Genomic DNA, 18833 nt, shown 5'->3' on the forward strand with positions numbered 1-18833 from the left:
GTACTCTGTTTTCCTCCTGCAGTAATATCCTAAAGGATCTAACCCCTCTCTGTGTGTATCCTGATGCCCCTGGAGGTGTTAGCGTCAGGACAAACCAGGTCACAATCATTAGAGAACCTGATTGGAAGGAGAAACCCCCTGGGATCTACTGGTGGTTGATCCAGCATTATTACAGTACCCACATATCCCCCAGCCCCACTAGAGAGAGGGTGCAGTCACTGCAGTGTAGTCCCAATCCCCCCTTCAATATGAACCATTCATGGTCCTCCGAGAGCAAAAACAACATTTGTGTGTGTGTGCACGTGTGTGTTCTTGTTGACAAGTGTCGGACTCGGAGACCCAAGTGTAAGGTCACACTGGTCCTACAGCCGAGCTGAATGGCAAAGCTAGGTGGTCTGTCATAATCAGTGGTTCAGTCAGTCGAGCCATTTGACCAAAGTTTGTCAATGTCCATCTAGGGAAATCCATTAATGGCTATCTCCCTGGGAAATGACAACTTTATTCAACATTTCTGAATCAAAGTGTCAAATTATGAATCAGTTTATGTAACGGCAAATATACTGCGATATAAGAAGATAATGCAAGATCTGTGCAAAACGTCTGTGTCCTCATGGAACCTCATGTGTCCTCAGTTGCTTTAGAGCCCTGGTGCTAACACAGCGCAAGGTGTATAGACCAACTGTAAGAAAACGAACAGTTTATAATGTGAAAGTTCCATATCGACCAAAGACCATGACCAAGTCAAGGGTAAAACCTGATGGTAGTAACCACTAGCCTCCTCCACTAGAGTGCAGCATGAGTGGAGTGAGTGGAGATTCTGTGAGCACCTCTGACTGTGGCTGTCTTCTCTCATCACCAGGCAATTCAGCACGATTACTTATTCATGTTCACTGTTTCCAAGTAGAACTATCTGGTGGAAATATTTGTACTAGTTTCTAACACAACTCCACTTCAATTGACTAGATAGCTCAAGATTACAGAGATCTTTCCAGATGTGACCCTACAGTATAATTTCAAAATAACCTAGTTGGCATGGCACTTGATTCAAAATTAGTTTGGGTATACTATTGTAAAGATCGTGATTGAAACATGTTTGAAAGGCTCCTCAATACCTGTAACTTACAAGCAATGTTGTTATTACTCAACTGCAACAATGTTCTCCTGAATATGTGGGTGTGTTTGGCCTAACAGACTGGTTCAAACCTGCAAGATGACTATGAAATAGACATTCTTCTTCTGATCATAACATCTGACCAGGCAGACGCGTTTGCTCTGAGAGGCAGGAGGACCTCGCCCTACTCTGGATTTAGGCTGGATTATACTTATATATATGTATAAGTATATGGGTTGTTCTACAGAGGTGGTGTAAATTTGGGTTTGGAAATAAATGCACATCCTATTTCTCCAAAACTTTCAGCACACGTCTAACAACATATGTCAGGTAGACATATATACTACTCACACACTTTGTTTGCATTGCATATTTAAATTATATTTACCTGAATTCCTTACCACCCCACTAAATTTGTCACTACTGAAACATAAACATAGTGGGAAAAGTTGCAATAAAGGGAGAGCCATGCACAGTAGTGATCATTTGGATTAATCTTCTACTACAGATTAATTGTATTTATTAAAATTGTAAACCAAATTAACAAAATAGTAAAAACATGATTTTTAACCTGACTTTCATAACCTTTACATTTAATTTAGAGAAATATAATCTCTATTTTTCTAGCTTTGCCACCTAGCTTTGCCATTCAGAGATAAATAGAGGACCTTTGATGGAAATAACTCGTTTTGGTATAGACATTGCCACCGAGGGCTTTCAACATTTAAAAGAAGTCAACTGGGTGGGGATTCCTATGGGTTGGGAGTGATCAGCCAATGATCAGAGAGCATTGTCTTCTTCAAATTGGCTTGCCTATGGTTTGTAAACCAAAGACTACAGTAATATAGTCCGGGTGGCCATTTTATTAATTGTTCAGCAGTCTTATGGCTTAGGGGTGGAAGCTGTTAAGGAGCCTTTTGGACCTAGACTTGGCACTCCGGTACCGCTTGCCGTTCGGTAGCAGAGAGAACAGTCTATGACTTGGGTTACTGGAGTCTTTGACAGTTTTTTGGGCCTTCCTCTGACACGCCTAGTATATAGGTCCTGGATGGCAGGAAGCTTTGCCCCAGTGATGTACTGGGCCGTACTCTCTGTAGCACATTACGGTCGGAATGCCGAGCAGTTGCCATATCAGGCAGTGATGCAACCGGTCAGGATGCTCTCGATGGTGCAGCTGTATAACTTTTTGAGGATCTGGGGACCCATGCCAAATCTTTTCAGTCTCCTGAGGGGGAAAAGGTGTTGTCGTGCCCTCTTCACGACTTGTCTTGGTGTGTTTGGACCATGATAGTTTGTTGGTGATGTGGACACCAAGGAACTTGAAACTCTAATAAGGGTATAAACAATGACTTTGTAGTACTATATATATTTATTTAACAATATCAAGGTTTTTTCTGGATCAAAAAGGGGCTTAGGTGGTGGGTGTGGCAAGGGTTGGACGGTTGCCATTGCTAATAATGTGTTCTTTTGCTCAAACATAATAACAAAATATATACTGCTAAATTCATTGTTTTGGGAATTGTTTATTCTCCCTGACTGTCCAGTTTTTATTTTGGTGATTGTTAGTTCTCAAAGATTACATAAAAAAAATATATACACTGCCGGTCAAAAGTTTTAGAACACCTACTCATTCAAGGGTTTTTCTAGATTTTTACTATTTTCTACATTGTAGAATAATAGTGAAGACATCTAAACTATGAAATAACACATATGGAATCATGTAGTAACCAAAAAAGTGTTAAACAAATCAAAATATGTTTATTTGAGATTCTTCAAATAGCCACCCTTTGCCTTGATGACAGCTTTGCACACTCTTGGCATTCTCTCAACCAGCTTCACCTGGAATGCTTTTCCAACAGTCTTGAAGGAGTTCCCACATATGTCCCAGTACGCTGTGGGTTCCCTACTGGACTATATTTATCTGTGTGTGTGTGTGTGTCTGAGAGAGAGACAGAGAGTGTGTACAGTATGCATGCCTTTGTACCTGTCATTATGTGCACGCCTGTGAGTCTATGTCCGTGTGTGGCCCAGGGACGGATGTAATTGCCGGGCTGATATTGTGACGTGAGTTGAGTCTGTTTCTCCTCAATCTCTGGCTGAGGTATTGAACCACGTAGTGCCCAGCGGGACACTGTCCCTGGCCTGGCTCTGGCTTTGACCTCAGCCAGACAATAGGAGTGACGGACAGGGCTGGAAACGCTGGCAGCCGGGCACACAACCACTCACCCCTCTCTGCCTATCTATCTGTGTCATCGTAATGAAGAGCAGGCCTATTAGCCTGTCATGGCTGCTGCACACAGCCCTTTATGTACCCTTCCTTTCTCTCCTCTCCTGTCTCTCCTGGAAGGCCTGATATAGAGGAGCAGAGTGGAGCAGAGCGGAGAGGAGGCCCAGCAGAATCATTAATACCCATCCACAAGTAAGAGTTACTTAAAGGAGTGTCAGCGAGGATCAATCAAAAGGGTTTAATTTTGTACGAGTCCAGGGGTTCTCGGGTTCTCTCTGTGTGAGTGGGGAACATTATAGCCTCAATTACTGCTGGGTAAGATTATCATCAGAGAGGCCAAACACACACAACAAACAGAGAGGGGAGGAAAAACAAGAGCTGGACGACTCAATGCAGTTTCCATTCACATTGTCATGCCGAATCACCTATTGAGTCAACCATTCATTCCCCATCATCACACCATTAAATAACCTGGGTGTCACGGTTCTCTAAGACCGAACCCAGAAGCAGACCAGGACAAGGTGAGTTGAACGAATGAGAGTGTTTATTACAGGGAAAAGATGCCGAATAGTCCAGTAGACAGAGCGGGTGGCGGAGATGAGTAGGTGGTGGTGAAGTAGCAGATGAACTGATGGCACGGCAGGGGTTGGGTGAAGGTTCCGGGAGAATGACTGTAGACAGAACAAACGGAGGTAAGTACAAGGCAGGTCAACAAGATGCAAAAAACAACAAAACTAACGCTAGTACTCTGAGGCTGATACGCTGGCAAAACATACTGTTTATGGCTAACGATCCGGCAGGGAATGGATGTTAGGCCAGAGCCTAAGAAGGGTGATGATCAGGACCAGGTGTGCAGATTGCTGATGGGATGCAGGTGCGGAAATCAAGAGAGCTCCCCGGAGCGTTCCAGAACCCTCGGGAAACTGGAGATCACGAACATAAAAACTAGTCCACAGACAGGACCCGACTCAGACTGCCGGGATCGTTACAGTACCCCCCCCTCCGACGAACGCCACCGGGCGGACTCCCGGAGCGCCAGGATGGAGGCGGTAGAAGTCACTGATGAGGTCAGCATCTAGGACCTGTCGCCGCGGAATCCAACTCCTCTCTTCAGGACCATACCCCTCCCAGTCCACGAGATACTGGAAACCCCGGCCCCGCCGTCTGGAATCCATGATGCGACGCACCGTGTAGGCAGGACCACCTCCGATCATCCGAGGAGGAGGAGGAGGAGGCGGAGGAGGCAACAGAGGACTGAGGAAAACAGGCTTGAGGCAGGAGACATGAAAGGTGGGATGGACTCTGAGCGTCCTCGGGAGTTTGAGTCGAACTGCCACCGGATTGATCACCTTCTCCACCACAAACGGACCAATGAACTTCGGTAACAACTTCCTAGACTCAGTCCGTAAAGGAAGATCCCGTGTGGCCAACCAGACCCTATCTCCGATGGTGTAGGTGGGAGCGGGGATCCGGCGACGATTCGCCTGGAGCTGATACCGGTCCGAAACTCTAAGGAGTGCTTTTCTGGCCCGATGCCAGGTCCGGTGGCAACGACGAATATGGACCTGAACAGAAGGCACTGAGAGCTCCTTCTCCTGAGAAGGGAACAAGGGAGGTTGGTAGCCATACAGGCACTGGAAGGGAGACATCCCAGTGGCAGATGTAGGGAGAGTATTGTGGGCATACTCAACCCAAGGCAACTGAGAGACCCAGGAGGTGGGGTTGGAAGAGGCCAGGCAGCGTAGCGTGGATTCCATCTTCTGGTTGGCTCTCTCCGCCTGACCATTAGATTGGGGGTGAAAACCAGATGTGAGACTGACTGTAGCTCCAATGGCCAAACAGAAGGACTTCCAGACAGCAGAGGTAAACTGAGGGCCACGGTCGGAAACGATATCACTGGGCAACCCGTGGACCCTGAAAACCTCCCTAACCAGGATCTCGGACGTCTCCGAGGCAGAGGGAAGCTTGGCAATTGGCACAAAGTGGGCGAACTTGCTGAATCTGTCCACGATAGTCAGAACGACCGTGTTCCCCTCAGAAGCGGGCAACCCAGTGACAAAGTCCAGGGGCCAGATGCGACCATGGTCGCCGGGAATAGGAAGGGGGTGAAGTAGTCCAGAGCTGGGCCGATTGGTACTCTTATTCTGCGCACACACTGGACAGGCAGCAACATAACCCCGAGTATCCTCGGCCATGGCAGGCCACCAAAAACGTCTGCGAAGAAACGCCATCGTCCGAGCCACGCCAGGGTGACAAGCCATCTTGCTGGCGTGGGACCATTTGAGGACCGCAGGACGAACCGACTCAGGCACAAACAACCGACCGGGTGGACCGTTACCGGGACCGGGCTGCGTCCGAAGAGCCGCCATCACCTCCTCCTCAATCTTCCACCTAACAGCTCCCACGACGCAGTTCCGGGGGAGAATTGTCTCGGTCTTGGACCCACTCTCCTCCGTCTTGGAGAACATCCGAGACAAGGCGTCCGCCTTGCCGTTCTTAGATCCAGGTCGGAACGTCAGGGAAAAATTGAATCGTCCGAAAAACAACGACCACCTGGCCTGACGGGAGTTGAGACGTCTAGCCGATTGCACGTAAGCAAGATTCTTGTGGTCAGTCCAGACAATAAACGGCTGCTCCGCCCCCTCCAACCAGTGGCGCCACTCCTCCAAGGCAAGTTTCACCGCGAGAAGCTCCCGGTTACCCACATCGTAATTCCTCTCCGCAGGCGAAAGGCGACGAGAGTAGTAGGCGCAGGGATGGAGTTTACTGTCCGTGGAGCATCGCTGCGACAGGATGGCGCCAACTCCCACATCGGACGCGTCCACTTCAACGACGTAACTGACGGTCCGTGTCCGGTTGAGAGAGAATCGGTGCGTTGGTGAATCGCCTCTTCAAATCCAGAAACGCTCGATCCGCCTCCGGATTCCACTTGAAGCTCCTGATACTGGAAGTCAAGGCCGTTAACGGAGCGGCCACACGGCTGTAATCCCGGATGAATCTGCGGTAGAAATTCGCAAACCCCAAAAATCTCTGGAGCTGCAATCTCGTACCGGGCTGGGCCCATTCCAGAACCGCTCTAACCTTCTCCTGGTCCATCCTAATCTCTCCCCTGGAGATGATGTACCCGAGAAAGGATGTCGTGTGGGCGTGGAACTCGCACTTCTCGGCCTTCACGAACAGGCGATTCTCCAACAATCGCTGCAGAACCTGCCGGACATGCTGGACGTGGTCGGAAGGTTCCTTCGAGAAGATCAGAATGTCATCCAGGTAAACAAACACAAAGAGACCGATCATATCTCTCAGGACGTCGTTCACCATACTCTGGAATACCGCTGGAGCATTGGTCAGTCCAAACGGCATCACCTGATACTCGAAGTGACCCATCGGTGTATTGAAACCCGTCAACCACTCGTCTCCCTCTCTGATCCGGACCATGTGATACGCATTGCGTAGGTCTAGCTTGGTGAACACCGTAGCACCCTGTAAGGAGTCGAAGGCAGAACTCATCAAGGGCAGGGGATACTTGTTCTTGACCGTGATGTCATTCAACCCCCGATAATCAATACACGGTCGAAGAGAGCCATCCTTCTTACCCACAAAGAAGAATCCTGCCCCCAGGGGTGATGACGAGGGACGAACGAGACCAGCAGCTAGGGACTCCTTGATGTAGGTCTCCAAAGCCTCACGTTCAGGGCGGGAGATACTGTATAACCTTCCCTTGGGGTAGACAGCTCCAGGGAACAGGTTGATGGCACAATCATATGGTCGGTGGGGAGGGAGTGACAGAGCCTTCTGCTTACTGAACACTTCCCCCAAATCGTGATATGTCTCGGGAACCAGGGACAAATCTGGGGGTTTAGCCTCAATCACCTGACTGGGAACCGAATGGGGACAGGCAGTCTTGAGACAGTTAGCATGACAATCAAGGCTCCAACTCGTTACCTTGCCCGTCACCCAATCGAACGTGGGATTGTGTTCCTTCAGCCAGGGGTATCCAAGGACTAGAGGAACATGGGAAGACGGCAGAATGAAGAATGAAATCATCTCCGAATGATTCCCCGACAACAGCATCTTAACCGGTTCAGTCCTCATCGTGATACGTGCCAGACTACTGCCGTTCAGAGTGGTCGCCTCAATGGCTTCCGGCAATTGCTCCTTGGAAAGCCCCAGCTGTTCCACCAACTCGGCATCAAGAAAGCTTCCATCGGCACCTGAATCGACAAAAGCGTTAATCGCTAAGCTCTGATTCCTGTTCACAAGGGTAGCCGGGAAACGGGGTCTGACAGAGGTACTGAGAGGTTGAAACTGGCTCGCTAAAAGTCCTCCCAACTTTAGCGAGCCGGGCAGTTTGACGACCGCCGGGAACAAGTGGAGATGTAATGTCCCGAGCTACCACAGTAGAGGCAACAGTTGGTCTTACGTCTATGTTGACGCTCCTCCTTGGTTAACCCGTGCCGCCCCACTTGCATGGGTTCAGAATCGGGAGAGAGAACCTCTCCAATAATCCTTTGTGGTGGAGAATGATCGACGTGTTCTGGTCCACCACCCGACCCGACTGGGAACTGAGAAGCTGATCGATTGGACGGACCCCATTGCTTCTCCCTCCTTCGCTCTCGGACTCGATTATCCACCCGAATAGACAAGGCTACCAAGCTGTCCAGGTCACTAGGCTCCGGATAGGAGATCAACTCATCCTTGAGCTGCTCCGACAGACCCTGGTAAAAGGCCGCTTGCAGAGACTCCTCATTCCACCCACTCTCCACAGCCAACGTCTTGAACTCGATCACGAAGTCGGCCACGCTACGCAGTTCCTTGGCGAAGCGAAAACAGGCGCCTAGCTGCGTCCCTCCCTCGGACGGAATGGTCGAAGAGCTTCCTCATCTCGGCCGTGAACCCCTGGTATGACGCCATGCAGGGATCCTGTCGTTCCCAAACGGCTGAAGCCCACTCCAGCGCTCGACCACGCAGCAACTCAATCACAAAGGCTATCCTAGCCTTGTCTGTGGCATAAGAGTAGGGCTGTAGATCGAACACTAATCCACACTGCATAAGGAAGGAACGGCATCTTCCCAGCTCCCCCTCATATTTATCCGGCGTCGGAACCTTGGGCTCACGGAAGGACACAGCTCCAGAAGCGGCAGGCGAGATGGGTGAAACCGGTAGTGGATCCTCCACCGGAGACTTGCGTTGGTTCTGGACCTCCGTCAGACCGGTAGAAAGGTTCCGAACTGACAACGCGATCTCCTGTAGTACCGTGCTATGATGGCCCAACATCTTCTCCTGATGGGTAATGGCATGGCGAACAGAGTCCAGGTCCGCTGGGTTCATTAATGGCCGGATCGTTCTGTCACGGTTCTCTAAGACCGAACCCAGAAGCAGACCAGGACAAGGTGAGTTGAACGAATGAGAGTGTTTATTACAGGGAAAAGATGCAGAATAGTCCAGTAGACAGAGCGGGTGGCGGAGATGAGTAGGTGGTGGTGAAGTAGCAGATGAACTGATGGCACGGCAGGGGTTGGGTGAAGGTTCCGGGAGAATGACTGTAGACAGAACAAACGGAGGTAAGTACAAGGCAGGTCAACAAGATGCAAAAAACAACAAAACTAACGCTAGTACTCTGAGGCTGATACGCTGGCAAAACATACTGTTTATGGCTAACGATCCGGCAGGGAATGGATGTTAGGCCAGAGCCTAAGAAGGGTGATGATCAGGACCAGGTGTGCAGATTGCTGATGGGATGCAGGTGCGGAAATCAAGAGAGCTCCCCGGAGCGTTCCAGAACCCTCGGGAAACTGGAGATCACGAACATAAAAACTAGTCCACAGACAGGACCCGACTCAGACTGCCGGGATCGTTACACTGGGATTAAGGAATGAAACATGCAACATAGATTTCTATAGCTACAGTACATATTGTATACATGGTTGCAACTGCTTAACCTCAAATTCAACATCCACGGTTTAAAGGGGCAATCTACAGTTGCTACATCCATTTTTGGACTTATATATGAATGATATACGCCCATTGATTCTTGAAGAATATAATGTATTAATGCCTCATGAGCTTAGTTGAACTGTTGTACTCCATCAGAGCCTGAAATATACGCTTGTTTTACTCCAATGTTTGTAAACAAACTAAACGTAAACAAATACTGTACAGCCTCAAAACATGGTTAAAACAATAATTTTTATATAATGGATGTCAGTCCTTGCATCCATAATTCTGTCTATGAATTTGAGAGCATAAACATTTCTCCAGCCTCATCCCTTAGCTTTTAACTGAAACAGGGGTGGGGACCCACTTTGTTATTGTCTCAACGGCTAATTGCCCCTTTAAGTCAATATTTGAAGCTGCAATATCAAATCAAATCAAATTATATTTGTCACATCCGCCGAATACAACAGGTGTAGACCTTACAGTGAAATGCTTACTTACAAGCCCTTAACCAACAATGCAGTTTTAAGAAAAATAAGTGTTAAGTAAAAATAGAGAAGTAAAAAATTGAAAGAGCAACAGTAAAATAACAGTAGCGAGGCTATACAGTGCCTTGCAAAAGTATTCAGCCCCCTTGGCGTTTTTCCTATTTTGTTGCATTATAACCTGTAATTTAAATATATTTTTATTTGGATTTCATGTAATGGACATACACAAAATAGTCCAAATTAGTGAAGTGAAATGAAAAAAATTACTTGTTTCAAAAAATTCTAAAAAATAAATAACGGAAAAGTGGTGCGTGCATATGTATTCACCCCCTTTGATATTAAGCCCCTAAATAAGATCAGGTGCAACCAATTACCTTTAGAAGTCACATAATTAGTTAAATTGAGTCCACCTGTGTGCAATCTAAGTGTCACATGATCTGTCACATGATCTCAGTATATATACACCTGTTCTGAAAGGCCCCAGAGTCTGCAACACCACTAAGCAAGGGGCACCACCAAGCAAGCGGCACCATGAAGACCAAGCAGCTCTCCAAACAGGTCAGGGACAAAGTTGTGGAGAAGTACAGATCAGGGTTGGGTTATAAAAAAATATCAGAAACTTTGAACATCCCACAGAGCACCATTAAATCCATTATTAAAAAATGGAAAGAATATGGCACCACAACAAACCTACCAAGAGAGGGCCGCCCACCAAAACTCACAGACCAGGCAAGGAGGGCATTAATCAGAAAGGCAACAAAGAGACCAAACATAACCCTGAAGGAGCTGCAAAGCTCCACAGTGGAGATTGGAGTATCTGTCCATAGGACCACTTTAAGCCGTACACTCCACAGAGCTGGGCTTTACAGACGAGTGGCCAGAAAAAAGCCATTGCTTAAAGAAAAAAATAAGCAAACACGTTTGATGTTTGCAAAAAGGCATGTGGGAGACTCCCCAAACATATGGAAGAAGGTACTCTGGTCAGATGAGACGAAAACTGAGCTTTTTGGCCATCAACGAAAACGCTATGTCTGGCGCAAACCCAACACCTCTCATCACCCCGAGAACACCATCCCCACAGTGAAGCATGGTGGTGGCAGCATCATGCTGTGGGGATGTTTTTCATCGGCAGGGATTGGGAAACTGGTCAGAATTGAAGGAATGATGGATGCCGCTAAATACAGGGAAATTCTTGAGAGAAACCTGTTTCAGTCTTCCAGAGATTTGAGACTGGGACGGAGGTTCACCTTCCAGCAGGACAATTACCCTAAGCATAGTGCTAAAGCAACACTCAAGTCGTTTAAGGGGAAACATTTAAATGTCTTGGAATGGCCTAGTCAGAGCCCAGACCTCAATCCAATTGAGAATCTGTGGTATGACATAAAGATTGCTGTACACCAGCGAAACCCATCCAACTTGAAGGAGCTGGAGCAGTTTTGCCTTGAAGAATGGGCAAAAATCCCAGTGGCTACATGTGCCAAGCTTATAGAGACATACCCCAAGAGACTTGCAGCTGTCATTACTGCAAAAGGTGGCTCTACAAAGTATTGACTTTTTTGAGGGCACTATGGTGTTGAACGCTGAGCTGTAGTCAATGAATAGCATTCTCACGTAGGTGTTGCTTTTGTCCAGGTGGGAAAGGGCAGTGTGGAGTGCAATAGAGATTGCATAATCTGTGGATCTGTTGGGGCGGTATACAAATTGGAGTGGCTCTAGGGTTTCTGGGATAATGGTGTTGATGTGAGCCATGACCAGCCTTTCAAAGCACTTCATGGCTACAGACGTGAGTGCTACGGGTCGGTAGTCATTTAGGCAGGTTACCTTCGTGTTCTTGGGCACAGGGACTATGGTGGTCTGCTTGAAACATGTTGGTATTACAGACTCAGTCAGGGACAGGTTGAAAATGTCAGTGAAGACACTTGCCAGTTGGTCAGCGCATGCTCGGAGTACACGTCCTGGTAATCCGTCTGAATTTTGACTTGTTTAAAGGTCTTACTCACATCAGCTATGGAGAGCGTGATCACACAGTCATCCGGAACAGCTGATGCTCTCATGCATGCTTCAGTGCTGCTTGCCTCGAAGCGAGCATAGAAGTAACTTTGTAGTCTATAATAGTTTGCAAGCCCTGCCACATCCGACGAGCGTCAGAGCCGGTCTAGTACGATTCAATCTTAGTCCTGTATTGACACTTTGCCTGTTTGATGGTTCGTGGGAGGGCATAGCGGGATTTCTTATAAGCGTCGGGGTTAGAGTCCCGCTCCTTGAAAGCGGCAGTTCTACCCTTTAGCTCAGTGCGGATGTTGCCAGTAATCCATGGCTTCTGGTTGGGGTATGTACGTACGGTCACTGTGGGCTTCGACATCATCGATGCACTTATTGATGAAGCCAGTGACTGATGTGGTGTACTCCTCAATGCCATCGGAAGAATCCCGGAACATATTCCAGTCTGTGCAAGCAAAACAGTCCTGTAGCTTAGCATCTGCGTCATCTGACCACTTCTTTATTGACCGAGTCAATAGTGCTTCCTGCTTTAGTTTTGGCTTATAAGCAGGAATCAGGAGGATAGAGTTATGATCAGATTTGCCAAATGGAGGGAGAGGGAGAGCTTTGTATGCGTCTCTGTGTGTGGAGTAAAGGTGGTCTAGAGTATTTTTTTCCTCTGGTTGCACATTTAACATGCTGGTAGAAATGAGGTAAAACAGATTTAAGTTTCCCTGCATTAAAGTCCCCGGCCACTAGGAAACGCCACCTCAGGATGAGTGTTTTCCTGTTTGCTTATGGCCTTATACAGCACATTGAGTGCAGTCTTAGTGCCAACATCGGTTTGTGGTGGTAAATAGACAGCTACAAAATATATAGATGAAAACTCTATTGGTAAATAGTGTGGTCTATAGCTTATCATGAGATACTCTACCTCAGGCGAGCAAAACCTCGAGACTTCCTTAATATTAGATTTTGTGCACCAGCTGTTGTTTACAAATATACACAGAACGCCACACCTTGTCTTACTGGAGGCAGCTGTTCTATCTTGCCGATGCAGCGTATATCCTGCCAACTGTATGTTATCAACTTAAAACAGCTGTGACATCAATGGCAACAAAACACCTGTTTCAAAACTACTGTATATGACAAACGTAAACCTACACTACAGTCTGGAATAATCTAACAAATATATATTGTAGTTGGGTCATTCCACAAAAAGAGTGCCTTTTGCGTCCTTTTGATATTTTAACAAAACGTTGTGCACCAATATTGCATTTTAAAAGCCTGTTTGATTAAATAGAAATGCCATTTAATATAGACCACATGGATATATCAAAACATCTTTAATATGAATAAAGCCTTCCCACTGGGCACACACTGGCTGAATCAATGTTGTTTCCACATAATTTCAATGAAATTATGTTGAACCAACGTGGATTAGACGTTGAATTGACCTCTGTGCCCAGTGGGTTGCTAAAGTGCCAAAATTCTGCATTTTGACGTCACTCTGTGCATCCTCTGTGACTTCTAGGAAGACGTTAACTCCAAAATGTCTCCAAGTTTTCACCATCATTGTAAACCCATAGTTATTTTGTTGCTTTGACAGAGTAATTTCTGAAGATTATTATTTATTCATGTGATTAGTGATTAATTTACTGTCTCTCATTTGAAGGTCAACCCTGTTATGTGAACTGAACTCTTGTTTTAATATGGTGAAACTATTCCTTTTAGTGTAAAACATAGTGTAAAAGCAGGTGAGCTGGTCCTACACTTTTCAGCCATTTTCTGGTGTTTTGTGGTGGAAAACTGAGTGGGTCGAGCATAACAAGTCAACCCTGTTACCCAAAGATAAACAGGCTTGAAATGTTTTCCACGATTATGGAATTACGCTTTGACAAAAACCATTGATTTCAAAGTTTAACAAACCATACAACTCTATGCACAAGGACTACTTTTAACAATTTCCACTGTTCAATTTACAAAAACTAATTTAGTGGAAGAACTGTGCAGATGCAAACTTTGGTAAAGGAATTACGGTAAAATCGACCACGTTTCCAAAACCTAAATATCTGCTCCGAATTAAGATTTTATAGATATCTGCAGAAAGAATGGGGTGTCAGCTATGACAGGGGTTCTCAAACTTTTGGGGGCCAGGGATTCATTAGGGACCCCCTCATAATCAGAACACAACTTGAGTGAGATAAAAAAAATGTTTTGCATACAAGGAGTTTTACTATGACTTTGGCAGAGCATCACTTGAATAACCAAGTCTTGTGCCTAAGGAACATATTTTGCTAAATGTTTGATTTTTTATTGTTGTTGCAGTTTTCAATCTAATTTCCTGCAATTTTACACACTTGGGGCAGAGAGACATTTTGTTGTTGCCGCTTTAAAGCAAATATCCTGCTATTGTACACATTTTGCCATGAAGCAGAGATAAATAATTGCCATTTTAAAGCTTGAATTAAAGTGCATTTATGTTCCAACGTTTTTTAAGGGGAATACAATAAGTATTGAGGACTGTGGATACCAATATCCCTGTGAGACACCCAGGCCCATGCTGCCCAGGGTTAAGAATATACATTGTAGATTAAAGGAGCTATATGTAATATTTTTGCATTGTAATTTCTTAATATTGTCTTAATATATCTACAGTAATAGTGGAATGATAGTGTTTCACAATATGTTTTCTCACAAAAAATGTTGGGCACACACAAAATTGCATTTTAATGGTACAGCCTTCTTATTGGTCAACAAAATACGGATCGTCTCTTGTTGTCAAATTGACTAGGGCCAGCAAATCTCTTGTTGTCAAATTGACTGGGGCTGAGGGATTTCTACATGTTTGACGCTTGCCCTTTGCTGGCTTTGTGAAGCTTGCATTCAATTGCCACTCTCTGTTGCACACAATAAGCTTCCATTCCCCCTGTCACAAGGTGATTTATGGCTGATTAAGATGAAGTTGTCAACCCTGTTATGGTCAACACTGTTACTTTATTTGGCACTTACTATTGTATTTCATTTATTTAACCTCTTGAGATGGGAAAACTTATCAAAAGGCACCTAATTAGTAGAATGACCCAGTTAATGGGTCAATCCTGCATCAAAGACAAAGTTAATTGTCATCAAATCAATGTTTGATTTGGGTGCCTCTTGATCTCCACTTAGAATCAAGAACAATACATTCAGTCAAAATGTGTCCAGATGGTGTAGAGATTAATCCTAACCTGAGACTAAGAGTTAGTCATATATTGGTCTGTTTTAAACAGCCTCTAGTGCAGTGTGATCCCCTGGCCAGGTAGCGGTAAGTACTACTAGCAGCTCCATGTTTCATGCATGAGCAGGGCTGATTTGTTGACGGTAGGTAAGAAAAGAGAGCAGTCGCACAAGAACAGAGGTGTGGTTGACAGGATCGTGTTGACCTCCTTCTGCCTCAGAGTGTGACACTCTGGCTCCACGGACCTTGATATTTGAGCCAGGGTTGTTTAGTTTCATTGTTTGGGTGTATTTCTATGTTGGGGATTTCTGGTTGTGCATTTTCTATGTTTGGTTAATTGTTCTTGATTAGTCGGATGACTCCCAATCGGAGGTAACGAGTGTCAGCTGTCGGCTCGTTATCTCTGATTGGGAGCCATATTTATACTGTGTGAGTTCACTTTGTGTTGTGGGTTATTGTTTCTTTGTTGCTGTTAGTAGTATTCAGTATAGAACTTCACGGATCGTCATTTGTTGTTTTCTTCGTGGTTGCTTTAAGTTAATAAAGTCATCATGTTCACTCGCAACGCTGCGCATTGGTCTCCTCCTTCAGACGATCGTGACACAGAGAGACCACAGATAGAGAGATAACAAGAAAAGCCAGGTCACAGTGACAGACAACCTCTCCTTTAGTTACTGAGAACCAGAACATATTCCTTACAGCCACAAGTACACTGAAAATGGCATATTTGGGCACTGATAAATGCCTAAATTGGAACGTAGTGGCTGTTCAGTAACATACTATGCTCTGCACTTCACTGCGTTGTATGGGTTTGACTGACAACCGTCCTGAACTTGAACACGTCGCGCGAGAAGAAATTGACCCCATCCCTCCCGAAATGTTTGGCAACTCTTTTAAAAAATGGTTGTCTGAGTGACGGAAATGCTGTAAATTAAGAGGACTCTATGTATTTTCAAAGATGAGACATTGAGGATTATAATAAACAGAGCTTTGATGTCTTACAAGCAGTGGAGGAAAAAGTACCCAAATGTCATACTTGAGTAAAAGTGAGTCACCCAGTAAAATACTACTTGAGTAGAAGTCTAAAATGATTTGGTTCTAAATATACTTAAGTATCAAAAGTTAATGTTATTGCTAAAATATCATTAAGTATCAAATGTAAAAGTATAAATAATTTCAAATGTCTTATATTAAGCAAGCCAGACGGCACCATCTTCTTGTTTTTGTTTTTTTATGGACAGCCAGGGGTACACTCCAACACTCAGACATAATTTACAAACGAAGCATGTGTGTTTGTTGAGTCTGCCAGATCAGAGGCAGTAGGGATGACCAGGGATGTTCTCTTGATAAGTGCGTGAATTGGACCATTTTCCTGTCCTGCTAAGCATTCGAAATGTAACGAGTACTTTTGGGTGTCAGGGAAAATGTATGGAGTAAAAAGTACATTATTTTCTTTAGGAATGTAGTGAATTAAAAGTAAAAGTTGTCAAAAATATAAATAGTAAAGTAAAGTACAGATACCCCCCAAAACTACTTAAGTAGTACTTTAAAGTATTTTTACTTAAGTACTTTACACCACTGCATACAAGCCAGCCAAACACCTATGAGTCCAAATATGCACTTGACAAACTGTGTCAACATTTATGATCACTATGTTTGATGTACAGTTACAAGATGACATGGTGTCATAACCTGGTTTGTTATGAATAGAATGAGCCTGTTTGTCTATTGTGAAGAAAATTTGCCAAAGCACATGCACCTGAATGCACTCATGACCGCTTTCTATGCACACCAAAATTATAATCTGTTGTGCTGAATTGCATTGTAAAAGCCTAAAACTGTAATATCGTATTTTATAACTTAGCTAGCCATGTTAGCAATAGAACAAGCTTTCAAATTATGTCCATCTGACTCAGATTGCAATTTATAATGGAACGTTTTTGGATTGCGTTAACAACAACAGTCATTTTGTGATGGCAGGGATGCAGGTTTGTGTTCCAAATAAAAGTGAGCTTGCTCTAGTTTCTCAACGGCACAGCTAGGAGAGCTCAAAAAAGCACCTTATGGTTGAAGACTCTTCTTTAAATCATAAAAGTGTATTGAAATTACGTCTCTATGGATTAACATGACAATTGCACACTTTGGAGAGGTGTGTGGCCACTTGGAGACACCAGTTAGTCCTTTCACTCAAACTCTTGTCATTCTTTTGTCTTATGTTGCACCTACCCCACATTTTCCAGGAATATTCTCATCATGTTACTGAATGTATCCAGAGTATTTTCAGATTTCGTTATCAACAAATGCAGCGGAAAGTACAGTAAATGTAAAATGCACATAAAATCAACAGTGTAATGTTTGGATTCAGTATTGTGTCAGGTGAACTGTTGTGTCCTCACCTTTGGTCTAATAATTTTCCCATAATCTCCAAACTGTTCCCTTTCAATTGCTACTATGGTTCTGCATATGCTTTTCATATTTCTTCTGTAATAAATATTTCAATTTAGCACTATCCATATAGGCCAATTCCCACAAGTGTAAAGGGTTAACAGTGGCCAAGTGGATTTAACAGACTCCTCCTAGCTAACCCTATTTTAACAGATGTTGGATTTTTTATTTGTCTTTGATTTTTCTATGTATTTTACTGATATTGTACTATAATCCAAATGTTGAACTTCTGGTTTATAAATATGTAATCTCAACTATATGAACAAACTAGAAGCACTGATGAATGTTTAGATCAGGATTTCCCAATAGGTGGCCCCCCACGTTTTCTGAGCAAAAATAAATTAATAATCATAAAAAAATTACATTATTGGACATAGAAGACTGTAAAATCACCAGGAAATCAGCTCAAAGTGATTTTATTTTAGGAAATCCGTTCCCAAGTATTCCTACTTAAATAGAGAGGCATATGTGATCGTATCCCAATGTAATCAAGGTTTGAAATTATTCTGTTTTGGTCAAATACTATATCTGTTTGGGCTTCTTGCAGTCAATTTGCAGTGTACAAATTATTTATAACTACTGGTATGTTCCCCCCCAGCCCGTGGCTGAATGTAATTGGGGACCCTTGGTTTAGATGTTCAAAATCATGTGGTTTCACTAATTCAGCTCTGCAAAGTTATTCAAATGATCAGTCATCTCTGGAATAAACTTAACTTGAATTTTCAAAATGTTTTTTGGTAAAACTGTTATTTTTTGGGGGTGATATATTTTTGGCGTAACATTTGAAAGACAAAAAATCGGAATACTTCTAAATCAAAAATGTTAATGTCATTTATAAGGATATATTTCATGTTATATTCACAAATGAAGGTAATCTAGGGAAGCAGTTTAGCCCTTTAGCTTCCAGTATGTTGAAGTGACCAGTACAGGATGAAAAGGCAGAGGTACTCACACCAGGAAGTGGTAGAGGAAGCATCTAAATCCAGAGGGTCTCTCTAGGAAGTTGTAGACATCCCCCTGCATGCTAGTCTTCGTAATGTAGGGGTTCTGGAAGGGCTTGGAGGAGCGCAACCGGTTGGCTGGAGGGAGAGGAGGAGGGTTAGGGCAGCAGGTAGAGGGCTGGATGTCGATCTGCAGCACTGGGTCCTTTGTGTCTGTCTGCGGGCTACAAGGAATGTCTGATCCATTATTCACCGCTGTGGGGTCCAGTTCCAGTGAAACAGGAGAGAAGTGTGTCCTATCAGCTGCAGTAGCACTGTCCATGGTGCCCAGGCCCTGGCTCCTATCCGTGGTGCTCAGGCCCGTGTTGGTGAGGCTGGTGGTGTCATGACCTTTTGACTCAAAGGTCTTGGATCCTCCACCACTGCCATCACAGTCTCTGTGCGCGCGGTTCAGCAGCTGGAAGGGACGTCTCCGCTTCTCACCCAT

At 44.7% G+C, this 18833-nt stretch overlaps 1 protein-coding gene across 1 annotated transcript in view; it reads right to left on the reverse strand.

Moving 5' to 3' along the window:
- The window catches only part of LOC121531487 (potassium voltage-gated channel subfamily KQT member 1-like), an 82316-nt gene extending 63483 nt beyond the window's left edge, over positions 1-18833 (reverse strand). The window contains exon 1 of the mRNA XM_041836724.1: positions 18358-18833. Coding sequence (XP_041692658.1) covers positions 18358-18833 — 476 coding nt within the window. The remainder of the gene's footprint in view (positions 1-18357) is intronic.

The sequence above is a fragment of the Coregonus clupeaformis genome, chromosome 19, assembly GCF_020615455.1.
Source record: "Coregonus clupeaformis isolate EN_2021a chromosome 19, ASM2061545v1, whole genome shotgun sequence".
Taxonomy (NCBI): Eukaryota; Metazoa; Chordata; class Actinopteri; order Salmoniformes; family Salmonidae; genus Coregonus; species Coregonus clupeaformis.